Here is a 16638-nt window from a genome sequence, read left to right as displayed (position 1 = left end):
TGGCATTATACACAGACTGGATAATGAAGGATATAGTTATCTTTCCTAGAATTTGACAATTAACCTAAAATTTTTCTTTCAGGATAAAGAAAACTTCGCCCATACCCAGCAGGAAGCAATTTTAAGAATACGACTCCCACATTCCCAAAGAGGTGGTGTGGGGCGGGTGGTTTTTTTGGTCTTTTTAATGGGTTTTGGGTCTGGGATAATTTTCAATGTTTAGGGGGGTTAGTTACAAGTTGTTGTCAAGGGTTAGGAAAAAGGCTAAGCAAAGGAGATTAGATTTAAGGTTCTTATTTAAAAAAAAAGAAAGGAAGAAAGAAAGAAAAGAAAAAGACAATTACTAGTTTTAAATACTTTACATTGGATTGGATTGTTTTATATTGTATACAAATTTGAAACTGATATTGTTAGAAAATGCTATATGTATATTTCTAATTGTATTTATACCATTCATTTAACAATGTAATGCAATTTTCTGATCCTTGAATGTTATTATTACCAACTAGTAGGATATAAAGAAATGAAAGTTAGTAGTTAGACATTACAATAGAACTTGTAGTCATATTAGATATGTTTTAAAAATTGAGCAGAGATGTTTTAGACAGGTCATCTTCAAACCCTTCAGAGATCTACAGAATATGGCATTTAAAATGTTTTAATAACTTAGAAAATTTTCCTTTTTTGAGACATGTCAGCTCCTGGCAGTACCAATCTACTTCAGAGAAAATATGGGCATTGAAGAAACTGCATATGGAGTCAACTTTCATTGTGGCAAAAGTTAGCCACTGGACAACAAAGTATCCTCGAATCAACAGGACAATATGGACAGACAGAACACGAAACAAGGGACTACTGATTCTTGCCAAAACAAGTGTGGTTATGGCTTTATCAAAAGGCATCTTCTGAGGCCAGGACAATATGGCCCCATCCCTGAAGTGGCCTTCGCAATCCGGAAAAGGTAACTTCTTCGAAGGCAGCTTAACAGGCAGAGGGCCGATGGCTTCTGTTGTGCAATGGAACAGCAGCTGAAAGCTCACACCTTTCGATAGTAGACTGGCATTTAATAGAGGGATGTGGAGAAGAAGGGGATGCTGAGATGAAGCCATATATACACAGTCAAGAAGAATGGACAGATGAATTCAAAAACTGTCAACAATTTGCAGAATTTAAAATCCTGAATCATGACAGGACACTAGTGGAATTCAGGTATTTCTGGTACGTGGACTGCTCTCACCCAATGTGAGGTTGAACTGTTGACCTTGTGTACATCCTACTTCACAAATGAGTCTGTCAGATACGCTAAGCCTATAGGCTGAAGATGATGCCCACAACTGCGGAGAAACCTCAGGTGACTGCCCAGGCAGCTGGCTGTTTCTGTCAACTCACAAATTTTTTGGAAGTTTCTTGCATGCACTTCCTGTTTTTATTTTTGTTAGCTAATATTATTTCCTTCTTGGGTCTCTGAGGGAGTTGAAGATTAGTTAGTTATGGTTGAAGATTAGTTAGTTATAGTTGAAAATTAATTAGGATAGAAAGTGCATTAGATACATCTTGGATTTACCAAAATAGGATAGATGGAATTATTTTCTCTAATTTGTCAAATACCTGTTTAGATATTTATTACTTGTATATATTGTATATAGTTATTGTACTTTTGTATATAGTTTTTCTTATGTTAGTTATAACCTTTTGCTTTTTTTTCTTGTTGTTAAAATAGAAAAGGGGAAATGTGGTGGTATTCTAATTGTACTGAAATGTGATTTTGATTGTATGTTAATAAATAAAGTTGCCCGGGGGTCAGAGCTATTAGAGCCATAGACAGAGTGTGGCAGTGGTGGCGCACGCCTTTAATCCCATAGATCTCTGTGTGTTCAGGGATACAGCCAGCATTGGAGACATACGCCTTTAAGACCTGGGGAGCTGTACATACAGACAGTGACGAGGCAGTCACGTGTTTGGGTTTACAACCAATGAGAAGGCAGAATGACTATGAAACGACTTACACACAGGGAAATAGCTCTCTTTCGAGAAGCTGGGACACAGCAGGAGAAAGGGTGAGATTTTAGCTCTGAGCTCTGACCTCTCGGCTTTCTCTTTTACATTGGTTCTGTGTTTCTTATTTAATAAGACGGTTGGTTACATTAACAGGTATTGATGACTGCAGACTCACAGTTGAGAAAGAGGGACATGGAAGGCTTCTGTGAAGACCCCTGCCTCCATCCCAATCCCCCCAAAAAGTAACAGCCTAAACAGGAAACCATTGAAGAGAACACTTAAAAACCATGATAATAACACTGAAGTGTAACTCTCCACAAACGAGAGCTTCTGTCAGGGGTGGGGATGAAGAAGGACTCAGTTTTCTCTCTCTCGTTTTTTTATAATTTATTTTTATTTTATGTGCAATGTTGTTTTGCCTGCATTTATGTCTACTGAGGGTGTTGGATATTCTGGAAGTGGAATTACAGACAGCCATGAGCTGCCACGTGGGTGCTGAGAACCCAACTCAGATCCTCTGAAAGAGCAGCCGGTCCTCCAGCTGCTCAGTCATCTCTCCAGCCCCAGACTCAGTTTTCTTTAAGGGAATGGTAACTGAAAGTGTGACCAGTGAGTATATGGGCAACACATATTGGACTTAGATTTTTTTTGAAGTTGTTCTTCTTTTGGGGGGGGCGGTCACAAGAGTGAGGGGTTAAACCTGGGAGCCTGGGATGGAGCTCATTATGTGAAATTCCCAAATAATCAATAAAAATGTTATGTTGGAAAAAACAATTACATATAACTGCATCTGAAGTTTCATGTGTACAGTGTGAATTTATCCACTCTTGTGTGCAAAACCCCACATCTAAACCAAGGTAAAAGGCTCATGAAATGTACAGTCCTACACTATTTGATCACATCTTTTTGTGGTAGGAAATGCCTTTCCACGTACTTTTGCATGGACATTTACCATGCACCTCAGCTTGCTTCATGAGAACAAAACAGAGATGCTATGAGGGGACAACTATCTCTCACACATAAGATTAGAACACAGAACTGGCTTGTAGAATGTCACTCAGAGTAAGTCATCAAAGTTAAGACAGTGCTATCAGATCTAAGATTGATTTGGGATTTTGTGAAGATTAATTTTGGATATAATTGTGAAATCCAATGAAGGAATGGAGTCATCAAACATATGAATTCATGTGATCTGGCCCTGGGAAGAAAGATCATTTTTCTTTTAACCTGAAACTCAGAAACTAAACTCAAAAGTTCTTTTTTATTTAAAGGTTTGTTTTACTATTAATTATATCTCTAAGGAGTGGAGAGGTTGTGCACCTGAGTAAGTCTCCTAAGAGGCCAGAGGAGAGCATCAGATCCCATGTAGCTGGAGTAACAGGCTAGTGTAAGCTGGGAACCAAACTCTGGTCTTTTGCAAGAGCAGTAAACACTCTTAATCATGGAGCCATCTCTCCAGCCTCAACTTCTCCTTTTTCACACATATCACTATATGCAACATGTAGCGCATGTTACTATTTATCTCAGGTATATGAACTCTGTTTTCTCTCAGTTCAAACATAACAGAGGCAATGGTATTTATCTCATTGGATCTTCATGTAACCCTGGCAACCAAAATGCCTGGGATGCAGCAGGAACTCACCAAGCTTTCTTGAAACATAGTATAAGTAGGATTCCACTAATTGTCTGTGTTTAGAATTCTGGCAACTTTGTTGAGATATTTTCTTTTTGTGTTTGTTTTGGTGGTGTTTCATTTTTCAAGACAGGATTTTTCTGTGTAACAGCCTTGGCTGTCCTGGAACTTGCTTTGTAGACCAGGCTGGCCTCAAACTCACCTGCCTCTGCCTCCACATGCCTGAGCCAGCATGCCCTGCTCCACCCCCAACACCCCCACCCCCCGCCACTCCCCCATGGGATGTTCTCTTGATTCTCCTCTTTTTTGTTTCTTTGTTTGTTTTTGTTTTTGTTGTTTTGTTTTGTCTTTTGAGATAGGGTTTCTCTGTGTAACCGCTCTGACTATCCTGGAATTTGCTTTATAGACTAGGCTGGCCTCGAACTCACAGAGATCTGCCTGTCTCTGCCTCTTGAGTCCTGGAGTTAAAGGCATGGGACACCATGACACCATGCCCAGCTCAGTCTCTCAATTTTTGTTTATCTCAAATGTTTAAATGTGAAAAGCTTTAGATAGTAATTCCTTATGTCAACATCCTCTCTCCCTTCTCACATATCAGAGCTTTTTGAACAAAATGAAGAGATTCTAGTTTCTTATACAACTCACCAAATATGTTGCCTCAGGACTGTGTTGAGCATAATTGAATAATTGCCCCTCATGTTACTTTGTATTTCACAGTTGATTTTCTCAGATATTATATACTCCTAATGTAGAGTGTTTGTAACCACACTGCCAGTGAATAAAGATGCATATTCTAATGAAGAAAACGCATCCTGGGATAGAGAGGTGGTTCAGTGGTTAAGAGCATCCCTTGCTCTTCCAGACGACATGGGTTCTGTTCCCAGTACCCACACAGCAGCTCCTAACTGTAGGTAACTCCAGTTACAGGGGATCTGATGTCTTTTTCTGGCCATCAGGCATGCATATCATGAGTAAGCACACACACAGGCAGAGCACCAGACATAAATAAAAATAAATAAAGTCGTTTTAGAAGATGGTTGACTGTATAACATGACACTTAATAAGACACCTTACATAGATAAAACATAGATCACTTGTACACAGTCACTGACCACACTGCCCAGAGATAAAGCCCTGAGGGAGTAGCCGTGCTCCTCATTTCTGTCCTGGAGTGGTGAAGCCTGTGGCTGCTTACGTGCTGTGTACCCTCAGACAACTCCTGTCTTACAGTCTCTCAAGGCTGCAGTCAGCCTGGCATGCTGGTGGCAGATGCCTCTCATTCCAGCACTTGGGAGGCAGAGACAGGATCTCTGTGAGTTCAAGGCCAGCCTGGTCTACACAGCAACAAAAAAGGCTGCAATGACTTTCCCATGATCACCTGGCCAGACAGTGGCAGTCGCCCTGCTCTGAGTGCCCACACAGGTCATTTCTCTCACTGTGTCCCAGATCTGAAGACATCCCATGATTCCTGCACAGCACAGAGACACGGGGCAGAGAGCAGAGCTGCAGGTGTTTATTAGAATCAGCTTAACAGACTGGACAAGGAGGGGACAGGTGTCTGGATTCCAACTTCAGGAGGGACACAGGACAGGGCAGCCAGATGACACCAGATCAGCCATCATATTACATAGAGGTTAGTTTGGAAAGAAGTTTCTTAATTTTGTCCAAGATGTCTGTGGTATAGTAATTCCTGCATTCTGGGCTGAGGAGGATGGCTTCCTGGAAAACAAGAAGACAGAAAGGGGCAGAGGTGGTTACAGGCAAGGTGCAGACCTCAGCAGGGTGCCCCAGTCACCCATGCTGAGGCTGCTCCTTATCCACAGGGAAGAAAATTCCTGCAGTGATTCAGGACTCCAGCTACAGACTCTGGCCCAAGGGAGCTGCAGCTCATCCGCAGCTATCAGGAGCAAGGCTGAGAGGCCACGCTGGCCAGGCAGGGCAATGAGGGGGAGAAGGTACCTGAAGGCATGATAGGGGCTAGGTCAGGAGAGGGGATATGATAGCTGAGTATTTTGTTGATGTCCAAAACCTGAGGACATCTGTCCAGCACACTGGCTGTATGACCATGTTATACATGTGGTGTGTTACAAGAAATTCTTTTTTGGAGAGTTCTGTGGTTTTGCAGGACCTGACAGACAAAATAAAAGTACTTTGGGATATACAGAGTGAGAGATGCACTATTCAAAACACACATCTGTGTAGTCGAGCTATGCTTAAGTCAGAGACGGAAGGGAGACAAGGAGCAGCTGTGGTGAGCAGCTGCAGTCACCCCCTGGAGGTGGGGGTGGCATCTGAGCCATGGAGGGAGGAGGTGGGGTGGCATCTGAGCCATGGAGGGAGGAGGTGGGGGTGGCATCTGAGCCATGGAGGGAGGAGGTGGGCGTGGCATCTGAGCCATGGAGGGAGGAGGTGGGGTGGCATCTGAGCCATGGAGGGAGGAGGTGGGCGTGGCATCTGAGCCATGGAGGGAGGAGGTGGGCGTGGCATCTGAGCCATGGAGGGAGGAGGTGGGCGTGGCATCTGAGCCATGGAGGGAGGTTCTGGCTGAGGCTCTGAGGACGCCAGTGGCAGAAGGGCTCCATCTGAGAGGGGAAGAAGAGTCAAGGGAGGCTCCAGAGGAGGTGACACTGGCCAGTAGAAGTTTCAGGCACCTAGCATAGAGCTGAGGGTGCCCTACCCGTGCAGAAGCCACACCAAGGACTGTCCTGCTGTGGGTGAGAACCCCTGTTTACCCATCGTGTGGGAGTGAGTTGCAGGAACTTGCATAGAACAGGCAGGATGTGTACCAGGCATGCTGCATTGACATGTGATAGCGTGGGCAAGGGCTTGAGTGCTCCTTTGTCTATCCCCTGACACACATTACTGACTGCATGGATCATTTGTACACAGCATTCTACCATATGCTGCATGGGGGTGTGGGGGGAGGGGGAAGTTACCATAACTCTGGCATCCAGCAATTTGCCCCTCAGTCCTAACCCATTGTAGCATTCCTGGAGTTTTTCAAAAGCCTCCCTCTCCTGGCCAGTAGGTTCAAATTTGGTAAGGATGAGATTCATTAGTGCTTTGTTTCCAATGGCCATTCCAGTAAAGGCTTCAAAGAAAGTAATACATGCTTCCGCTGCAAACAAAGACAGAAGAACATCATTAAAGGAGCCCCATGCTGGCAGAAGAGGAGGCTCAGGGTTTCTCACATCTACAAATGTGCTAGCTGACATTCCACACAGTCCTGCCCTCCCAAAGGCTGCTGCCTCCCAGACACAGCACAGTTTCCACGAGACAACACTCCCAGCAGAAGGGGATATATATCTGAGTGTACCAGCCTGCATATGTGACCTTCACATGAGTCCCACACATGACTCAGCTTCAACTGTGCCTTCAGCTAAGACCCATCATCACCACCACACCTCTGTCTCCCCATCCCACCCACCCTAACTGTCGCAGTCCAGAGCAGGGAGCTGCAAGGGTCTTCTGCAGGACTCCTGGCTGGTGACCTCCCAGGGACCCCCTAGATCTGCCTCAGGGCACTGCTTAGAGACCTCTATGGAAGTGAGATGGGGTAAGCAAGGTCAGAAAGGCTGTCTGTTCCCATTCTCACTTGTCTGGAAGCCCAGCTCCCCGGTCACCAGCAAGGCCAGCACAAGCAGCGTCCCCTTCATGGTGCAGAGTGCTAAATGCTCCTCTCAGAGCAGATCCTGCTACCTTATGAACTACTGTCTCCCTGAGCCAGTCCCGCCCACCTCCATCCCACCTACCCCAACCCTGCCTCCCAGGAGTTCCAAATGCCTTTGGGCAAGAACCTGGCACCTATGGATCCCCTCCCCACGTGCATGGGGGAGTGAGCACAGGAGCCCCTCCCACTCTGAAGAACAAATGGCTGGAGACATCCTGATGTCATCAGTTTCTGAACAAAAAATGGTTGTATCTTTGCCAAAGACAGTTAGAGCTGACCTTTCTAAGCAGGCACATGCTGAGCCAAATGCCTGGTTTAGTGGCCCCGACTGTCACCTCTGCTTCCTGGTCACAGTCCTCCTCGCCTCTCCTGACTCCAAGCATGTCCTCTTCAAGCTTGGAAGTGGAAACACACGAGTCGAGGAGGATTTCTGTCACTGTGGGCAGCCAACAGCCCACAACAATACTGCACCTGCCTGAGTTCAGGATCTGAGCAGAGTGTGTGTATCGGGGGCCATACCTGGTCCCCTTGGACATCTTGGCTGCTGCAGCCTTTGGAATGGACCTCTGAGGACATGGGGGCACCATCTGGGCTTTTAGTGACTCCCAGCCTGGGTAGAGCCTGTGTTGTGGTCGTGTGCATATCCTCAGGGCAGGTGATGTTTGTGCACTACCAACCCATCATGCTGCACACTCCCTTCCCTGCCACGGTAGCTCATTCCTGTTGTCCTTCTCTTGTCCTTGTCCTCGACCAGTGAGCAGGTCTCCAAGAGGTTCCAGCAGTACAGTCCATGTGGTGAGAGCAGTGAGCAGAGGGAAGGATTCATCCCTGTGCCATGAACTCTCCGTCCACACAGTCCCACAGGCCGACTATAAACTAGAGTACTCCATGTCCACAGGCAGTGCTGTTTGTGTGGATTGTCTCAAGTTCAAATCAACCTACCACCCTCAGAAAGACTTTTGAGCACAAAGGAGATTGTCAGCTGGGTATTGTGGGAATCATTCCTGGACACAGGAAGCTTGCAGTGTGTGATGGCTTTCTTGATGGTCATCCTGACTGGATTTAGAGTCACCATAGAAAAAGCTCTGTCTCTGTGGGAGTTTTCAGGCTAGGTTAATTGATGTGGGCAGCGTGGACCAGGGTCATAGATGAGTGGAAAGGAGAAAGCAAGCCTAACAATCACGTCTCTGCTTCCTGATTGTAGATGTGATCAAGCGCGTCCAGTTCCTGCACCGCGCCTACCCCACCATGATGGACTGTGTCCCTTCAAACTGTAAGCTGAAAGTTGCATCTTCTCTGGAATTTCATCACTAGTTCAACAATACATTAGTGGAGTATTTTTTGGCATGTGCAAAGCCCTGAGGTTAATCCACAGCACCACACACAAAAACTCAGATGACTAAGGAGACGGCTTAGACAGTAAAGTGCTCTTTGTGCAAGCCTCAGGACCTGAGTTCAGATCCCCAGGACCCCTGAAAAGAGGTGAGTGTGGTGGCACACACCACTAATCCCGTGAGCTCCGGGTTCTATAAGAGATCTGTCTCAAAAAATAGGCTGGAAGGCTGTTGAGGTAGCTCAGTGATTAAAGGTGCTTGCCACTAAGCCTGGTGCCCTGAGTTCAAATCCCAGAACCCACATGGTAGTGAAGAGAACTGACTTCCTGTAAATTGTTCTCTCTTTCTCTCTCTCTCTCTCTCTCTCTCTCTCTCTCTCTCTCTCTCTCTCACACACACACACACACACACACACACACACACACACACACGGAAACTGTCACAAGGAAGTAACAAGTTCCTAATGGTCAGTTATCAAACAATTTGAACAACAAACTAAATAACATCATATTGGAATATAATATAATTGTAAAATAATATATGAATCCATGCTGGTGTGAATGGTTGGTGAGCAGATAAACAAGCAGGAATGAAAGACAGTGTTCTTACAGAAGAAACTGAGTATTTGTAGATGCTCCTCTCAGGAGGGGAGTTTTCCTCCCTTAGTCCTTCAGTGTGAGTTACATGTTTCCAAAGGAAGAAGCAAGGTGAGCTGGAGGATGGTCCAGTCAGTAAAATGTTTGCTTCATAAACTTCAATCCCCAGACCCAGGAGGAAAGCCAGGGACAATGGCGCACCCGGTAATCACAGCCCTAGGGAGTAAGTCCACCCCTGGGCCTCACTGGCCAGTCTGTCTAGCCAAATTAGCAAACTCCAGGTTCAATAAGAGACCCTGTCTCAAAAACTATAAGGTGGTCAGCTATTAAGAGGACTGAGCACCCACATGGCAGCTAACAACTCGAGTTCCAGAGGACCCAACACCTTCCTCTGGCCTCCACAGGCACTGGACACATAGTGTATAAGACATTCATTCAGGCAAAATCTCCATGCACATAAAACAAAAATAAACAAAACCTTTTTAAAAAGCAGAAATAAGTGTATAAAATATGTATGTGTGTATATATGTACACACACACATATACACACAAACATATATTTATATGATGGGGAGCGGCTCAAGTCATTTGTGTGACTCTGGCTGCCATGTGCACATACACATGTATGCCATGTGTCTTAGTTAAGATCACTATTGCCCAGCCAGTTGTGGTGGTCTACACCTTTAATTCCAGCCCTCTGGGGCAGAGGTAGGCAGATCTCTGTGAGTTGGAAGCCAGCCTGTTCTACAGAGTGAGTTCAAGGATAGTCAGGGCTACACAGAGAAACCTTGTCTCAAAAAACAAAAATAAAGAAATAATTTAAAAGATTACTATTGCTGTGATAAAATACCATGATCAAAAGCAAACTAAGCAGGAAAAGGTTTATTCAGCTTGTACTTCCATATCTCCATTCATCATGGAAGTCAGCACATGAACTCAGGCAGGGCAGGAGCCTGGAGGCAGGAGCAGATGCAGAGGCCATGGGGGCGCTGCTTACTGGCTTGTTTGCTATGGCTTGCTTGCCTGCTTTCTTATAGAACCCAGGACCACCTGTCCAGAAATGGCACCACCCACAATGGCCTGGGCCCCTTCCTCATCGATCACTAATTAAGGAAATGCCTGGCCAGGGGGTGGTAGGTAGTGCATGCCTTTAATCCCATTGCTTGGGAGGTAAAGACAGGTGGATCTCTGAGACAGAGATCTACAGAGTAAGTTGGAGGACAGACAGGGCTACACAGACCCTCTCTTGTTTGGAGAGAGAAAGAGAGAGAGAGAGAGAGAGAGAGAGAGAGAGAGAGAGAGAGAGAGAGAGAGAGAGAATGCCTTACAGGCTTGCCTGCAGTCCAAACTTATGGAAGCATTTTCTTTTGTTCTTTTTTCTTTCTTTGTTATTTTTTTTATGGTTTGATTTGGTTTGTTTTGGTTTTTGGCTTTTGGAGACAGAGTTTCTCTGTGAGGCCTGGCTGTAGTGAATCTCTCTGTAGGCCATGTTGGCCTCAAACTCAAAAAGATCTGCCTGCCTCTGCTTCCAAAATGCTGGGATTAAAGGCGTGGCCCATCACTACCAGGAGGAGGTATGTTCTTAGCTGAAGTTACTTCCTCTCTGATGACTTTAGCTTGTGTCAAGTTGACATAAAACTAGCCAGCACACCATGTAACCACAACACAAATGAACATATGCACGGGTCGACACACACACATGCACACACACACAAACACATACACACACACAAGCACACACACACATAAGCACACAAATAGGAAAATGTGAGGAGATGGGAAGACAGTAAAGACATCTGGTAACAGAATATAATGGTTCAATGAGCAGTTCCAATCATGGAGAAATGTGTAGACATCATGTGTCCTCTGACATGCGGGGGCAAGGCACTTAACCTCTTGATCTACAAAAGCCTAATGCAGCTCTGCAGACTAGCACAGTGCCGTCCTTGTCTCCAATCCTATACTGCCAAGAAGGAGAAAGGCCACAGCATATGGCACAGGCCTCAGCAGTCCGCGGGACCTGCAAGGTCATAAAAACAAGGACCAGAGGACAAAGTGACAGCTCACAAGTGGGTCTTAGTGCTTGGCACCTCTTTGCCAAAACAGATACCGGATGCAGATCCGGTTTGGCTGACCAGTAAGTCAGAAGGCTTATGCCTCTCTAAGTCTTCAGTAAACTTCATCTGTCACCGCTGATGGAAAGAAAGTGACAGTCAAGTGCCTTTAACAACAACTACTTAGTTCTGACTTACCAAAACACTTAGAATCTTTACTTTTAAAAATTAATACTGGCCAAATTACATAAGCACTTATATAACATGAATTGGGAGGTGGGGGCAGGGAGGTTGAGAGTTTTGGCCAGCCTGGGCTACGTGGAAAGTTACTCTTTGTCTCATGGTTTTTTTTTTTTTTTTTTTTTTTTTTTTCTGGTTTTTCGAGACAGGGTTTCTCTGTGTAGCTTTGCACCTTTCCTGGAACTCACTTGGTAGCCCAGGCTGGCCTCAAACTCACAGAGATCCGACTGCCTCTGCCTCCCGAGTGCTGGGATTAAAGGCGTGCGCCACCACCGCCCGGCTGAGACAGGGTGTCATGTTTTAAGGATGGTCGTGTTACAGACTTGAGGGAAGCCCTTTGGCCATCTAACCAGCATTTGTGGAGACCTCCAATATGGTGTCCCTGGGATAAAGAGACTGTCACATGCCTTGTTCCCCTGCGCCCTTAGACATCTAAGGGACACCAGTGCAGGACGCGCCAGGGAAGGGGTCAGGGTTTAGAGTCCAGTGCTGTGTGGAGGCTGGCTGTGTTCTTAGTCACCAGAGATCCGTGTGTACTACAGTGGTGTAATCTGTGTCCCGTTGCTATGACAAAACACCCAGGACTAGGTCGTGTATGTGGGAAAGAAGTTAATTTGGTCCAAGGTAGAGCAGCCACATCTAGCCACTGCCTGGCACTGTCTGAACTCACGGTGCAGAGCAGAAGGGGTGTGGGGGGGTTGGGAGATGGGGTGGTGGTGGAAGACAGTGGGAGAGCAGAGGCCCCACAAGATTTCCGACCACCACCACACACCGGCCCTCAGCTCCAGGTGGGTTTTGGTGTGGCCTGGCCGTGTTGAGACCATAGCAGGCTGTCCCTCTGATAGGGTGGGTTTGGATGCAGTCTGAGGAATGAAGCGCCACATCTCACAGCCAGGTGAGGGACAAGCGCATCCGTGAGGCAGAGCGTCTAAACGGAGGCCCTGGTTCTCACGGGGGTCATCCTTGCAGGGAAAGGTGTCCTCCCTGGTAGAGAGGTGCTCTGGGTGACGAACAGGCCAGGTAAACGATGAGTTCTAGTTTCAGGGGCACACAGAGTGCTCAGGTGACTGGCAGAGTCCAAATCCCCCCTGTGGAGGCCGAGGCAGGTTAGCTGTCTGGGATCCCTTGCTCAGAGATAGAAAATGGGGGTGGGGGAGGGGGCGCTCTCCAGGTGCTGGCCCGGGCTGCTTCCTTTACCCCCAGGTGTCACAGCGGTGAGCAGAAGCAGCTGGAAGGTGGGAGCAGCAGCAGGTGGAACCCTCTCATGAACAGGCCTCCCACGAGCGTGGACCCAGAGCACCACGGGTGGGCGTCGGTCCCAGCTCCCTGGGCCTCTGCTGGCAAACGGCCGGAAGTTTCCATGCTGTCTTCTGCACCCTCCCTCCTTCCTCAGACTCTGCTCTCTGCCCTCTTGCTGCGACGCTTCCCCTTCCTGCCCTGTCCCCAGTCAAATGTTTCAGCTACCACACATCCAGCCACTCGCTGTCACTCCCCTGCCTCAGCCTCTGCTCCACTGCCTGCTGCCTCCTTGTCCATCGCTGTCTGTCCAGGCCACACCACTGAAAGTAGGGCTAGGAAAAGACCGCTCAACAGAAGACTTCCATGAGGCCCCAAATGGCAGTCCCAGGGGACAGAGTGCAAGTTTGTCTCCCAGTCAAGTGGATGCGCCTGAGCAGCTGCTGCCATGGGCTGGAGGGACACGGGAGCGCAGCCCGCCTCTCAGCAAACCCTCCACTAGGGCATTGAGGGGAGGGGAGTGCTTCCCTCTCCCCTGCTAGGCACTCTGAACCAGCCAGCCAGAGGCATGCCTTCAGAGGCCAGGGTACCAGCTGAGACGGCCCGCTAGTTTTCCCAAGGTGTCTGTTGGGCATTCAAACTGGCCGGTGCTGGCACCGAGGCAGTCATGCTGGCTTTTTGACGGAGAGTCAAAGCCGCCTGAGCAGCAGACAGAGTCCGGCAGTGGTCAGGTAGGGCTCTGAAGCTCCACACCGAAATACCTTTGCTTAGTCATGAGGAAATGGACAGGATGCGCGTGCAGTGTGAACGAGAGAACGCACTGATGGCGGTTATTAACAGGGTCTCCCCGGGTAATTCTGGCCGCTCTGGACTCCCTGAGTGGACCGGAGTGACCTCAAATTCACTGAGGTCCACCTGCCTCTGCCTCCTGAGTGCTGGGGTTGAAAGTGTTTGATACCACACCAGGCAGTTATTAGTGGATTTTAGCAGTGCTTACCACCAGGCTGAGAGAAAGCTCAGTTTACACACACACACACACACACACACAAACATACACACAAACACACACCACTCACATACATACACACACCACACACACAAACACCACACACACACACACACACCATTCTCAGGAGGATTATGAACTCAAGACTCACCTGGGCAAGATCCTGTCTCAACAAGGGCTTAAGAGGTAGGCTTAGCTGGGTGGCCTTTAATCCCAGCACTGTGTTCAAGGCCAGCCTGGTCTTCTGCTGGAGTTCCAGGACAGCCGGGACTATGTGTAGAGACCCTGTCTCCAAACAAAGAACCACAACAAAGGAGAGATCCAGCTGAGGGATGACTGCACAGCAGGACGTGAGGGCTGGAGATGGCTCACTGAAGCCAGGGAGCCAGGGGCAGATGGGGGCAGGGACGCCACAGTGCAGGGTCTCCAAGGGGTCTGTGATCTGGCCTGTCCTAGACATGGCCTGCTAGGGAAGCCTTTAGGTAAACATTGAGTTCCCTGGTGTGACCGGGGGACAGGCCTCACTCTGGAGGCCTGATTGAGGGCCATTTGCCCCCTCCCTAGTCATCAGTTCCTTTGGTCACATGACATGTGACCTTAAGCAGAACACTAAGAAGGGACCAACTGAGCCAGGGCCCTTTGTTGACCAGGATCTTATCCTGCAGCCAAAACACACACCTGCCCCTGACACAGCCCCAGGGATTCCAGGCTGTGTGTGGGAGGAGCCCGGAGGGGCTCAGAGCCAGGCCCCTCCTCCCCACGGAGCATCCCAGGGCACTTATAAAGGGGCCAGAGCTGGGCAGGGGCGCCTGCCACAGTTACCATGAAGCTCTCCGGTGCTCTTGTGGTGCTTGGGTTTGTCCTGCTCCTGACATCTGGGGGAAGTGGGTACTAGGGTGTGGGTGTCAGGGGTGAGGGTCTCCAGGGCTCTCAACCTTCACTTCCCAGGAAAGATGGGGGTGTGTGTGTATGTGTGTGTATGTGTGTCAGTGTGTGTGTGTGTGAGTGTGTATGTCTGTGTGTGTTTGTGTGTGTGTGTGTGTGCATTTGTGTGTATGTGTTTATGTGTGTCTGTGTGTGTCTGTGTCTGTGTGCATTTGTGTGTGTGTCTGTGTCCGTGTGTGTGTTTGTGTCCGTGTGTTCCATGTGTGTGTGTGTCTGTGTGTGTGTGTCCGTGTGTGTCCATGTGTGTGTGTGTGTCCGTGTGTATCTGTGTGTGTTTGTATGTGTGTGTGTCAGTCTGTGTCCATGTGTCCGTGTCCGTGTGTGTGTCTGTGTGTGTGTCCGTGTGTGTCCGTGTGTGTGTGTGTGTGTGTGTGTGTGTGTGTGTGTGTGTGTCCGTGTGTGTGTTCTGATTCAAGGCTTTCAAGGCAGGATCTCCTTTTCTTTGTGTTCCAGACTGCGGCATTTGCCCAGCTATAGAAGAAGACTTTACAATTTTTCTCGACCAGTCTGTGACTGACTATGTCGACTTCATTAAACAATACAAGGAGGACCCTGCCACACTGAAAAACGCTGAAAAGCTGAAGAAATGCGCTGATAACAAGTTGACAGAGGAAGACAAGGAGAGTATAAAGAGTTTGCTGGTGAGTTCTCTATGTGTCTGGCCCGGGAGCCTGTCTGCCGACCTGCTCACCCCAGGTGAGGGATGGAGACTATGCCTCCCTTCCACCTCGGCTTCTCTGTGAATCGAGAAATATGACTCTCCCGACTGAGAATTTCATGAGGTTGGGGCAGGAAGGGACACTAGGCGGCCTCAGCTGGGCCTGGCTCTTCAGTTCAGCTGAGCCAGACTGGGCCCTCCAGGATCCCTGCCCCACACCACCACGTGGCCTCCATCAGCCTTTCTGGCCCAGCCTCCCGAGTCCAGCCACACCAGCACAGGGCCTGGTGTCCCTTCCCCAGCCTGGATCTTTTATCCTAACTTTTCAAGTCTACCACTGCACCCCCAAGACACTCATCTTTTTCGTGTCCTCTGGACCTCCAAGGTCACTGTGTAGAATCCAGGCCTGGGACACTCAGGTGGAGAATCTAGTTGAATCCCCTTTCATCACTAGTACTAGCAGGGTTAAGTCACCACCTCAGCTGCATGTGTCTGAGGGTCATCACGTGACAGGGATCAGTTCACTTGTGGGGCTGCAGCTGCCCTCAGGTCCCCCTAGAGCCCCGGGAGGTCCTCCCCAGCTGCTCCTCCATTCTGTCCCACATGTGCCCAGGGTGTCCCGAAGGGCGGCTGGCTCTTCCCATCAGGCTGGATTGGAGGCTCTTTACAAGGCTTGCCTGCACGTGGTTTGATGGACACAGGGTGAAGAGGTGGCTCCCTGAGCCTGGTCAGTCCCATGAACTATGGCACACGGGCTGTAGGTCCCCCCAAGAGGTGCCCCGGGAATGATTGGTGAGATCTCCTTCACCTCTGAGGCCTCCCCGGCTTTCTCTTTGCAGAAGAAAATAGAAGCTTCGGAAGCGTGTTGATGAATTTATCTTTGCCAGAAGACTCAAGGAAGCCACTTGCCTGCTCACCTGCCTAGATGCAGCAAGCCTACCCCTCCCCTCCAGGTGTCTAAAAACAGGATTCCAACAATAAAAGCCTTGCAATTCACAGGGGAGCCTGGACTGTTGGGATGTGAGATTGGGCAACGATTGGGTTGGAGGATGTGGCAGGGACAACCGATGGGACTTTGAGCTGTCACCGCTCAGTTTCAGCACTGCCCAAATGCCCCTGCAGAGACAGTCACCACAGCCAGAGTTCTGTCACTTTCTTAGACCAGGGTCCATAGGGCACATACGTGACTTCCCCGATTGAACTCCCCAGGAACGTGAAACAGTGAAGGACCAGAGAGGCTAAAAGTCTACGGAGGATCACACAGGCTC

The 16638-nt window shown here is 48.4% G+C and overlaps 2 protein-coding genes across 2 annotated transcripts; one reads left to right on the top strand and one right to left on the bottom strand.

The window, feature by feature from the left end:
• Nucleotides 1–5124: 5124 nt before the first annotated feature.
• Nucleotides 5125–7326, bottom strand: LOC114698881 (androgen-binding protein homolog). Its single transcript, XM_037204327.1, has 3 exons — nucleotides 7227–7326; nucleotides 6568–6749; nucleotides 5125–5350 (listed from the first exon to the last, which is right to left on the bottom strand). Exons 1-3 carry the CDS (start codon nucleotides 7285–7287, stop codon nucleotides 5255–5257), a joined length of 339 nt encoding a protein of 112 aa, XP_037060222.1. The 5' UTR covers nucleotides 7288–7326; the 3' UTR covers nucleotides 5125–5254.
• Nucleotides 7327–14564: 7238 nt separating this feature from the next.
• LOC114698874 (major allergen I polypeptide chain 1) lies at nucleotides 14565–16373 on the top strand. The gene is made up of 3 exons (XM_028877716.2): nucleotides 14565–14651; nucleotides 15166–15353; nucleotides 16210–16373. Exons 1-3 carry the CDS (start codon nucleotides 14591–14593, stop codon nucleotides 16237–16239), a joined length of 279 nt encoding a protein of 92 aa, XP_028733549.1. The 5' UTR covers nucleotides 14565–14590; the 3' UTR covers nucleotides 16240–16373.
• The last annotated feature ends 265 nt before the right edge of the window (nucleotides 16374–16638 follow it).

Source organism: Peromyscus leucopus, chromosome 1, assembly GCF_004664715.2.
Source record: "Peromyscus leucopus breed LL Stock chromosome 1, UCI_PerLeu_2.1, whole genome shotgun sequence".
Taxonomy (NCBI): Eukaryota; Metazoa; Chordata; class Mammalia; order Rodentia; family Cricetidae; genus Peromyscus; species Peromyscus leucopus.
Note: the sequence above shows the minus strand (reverse complement) of the source record. Positions and strands in the feature narration are given on the sequence as shown.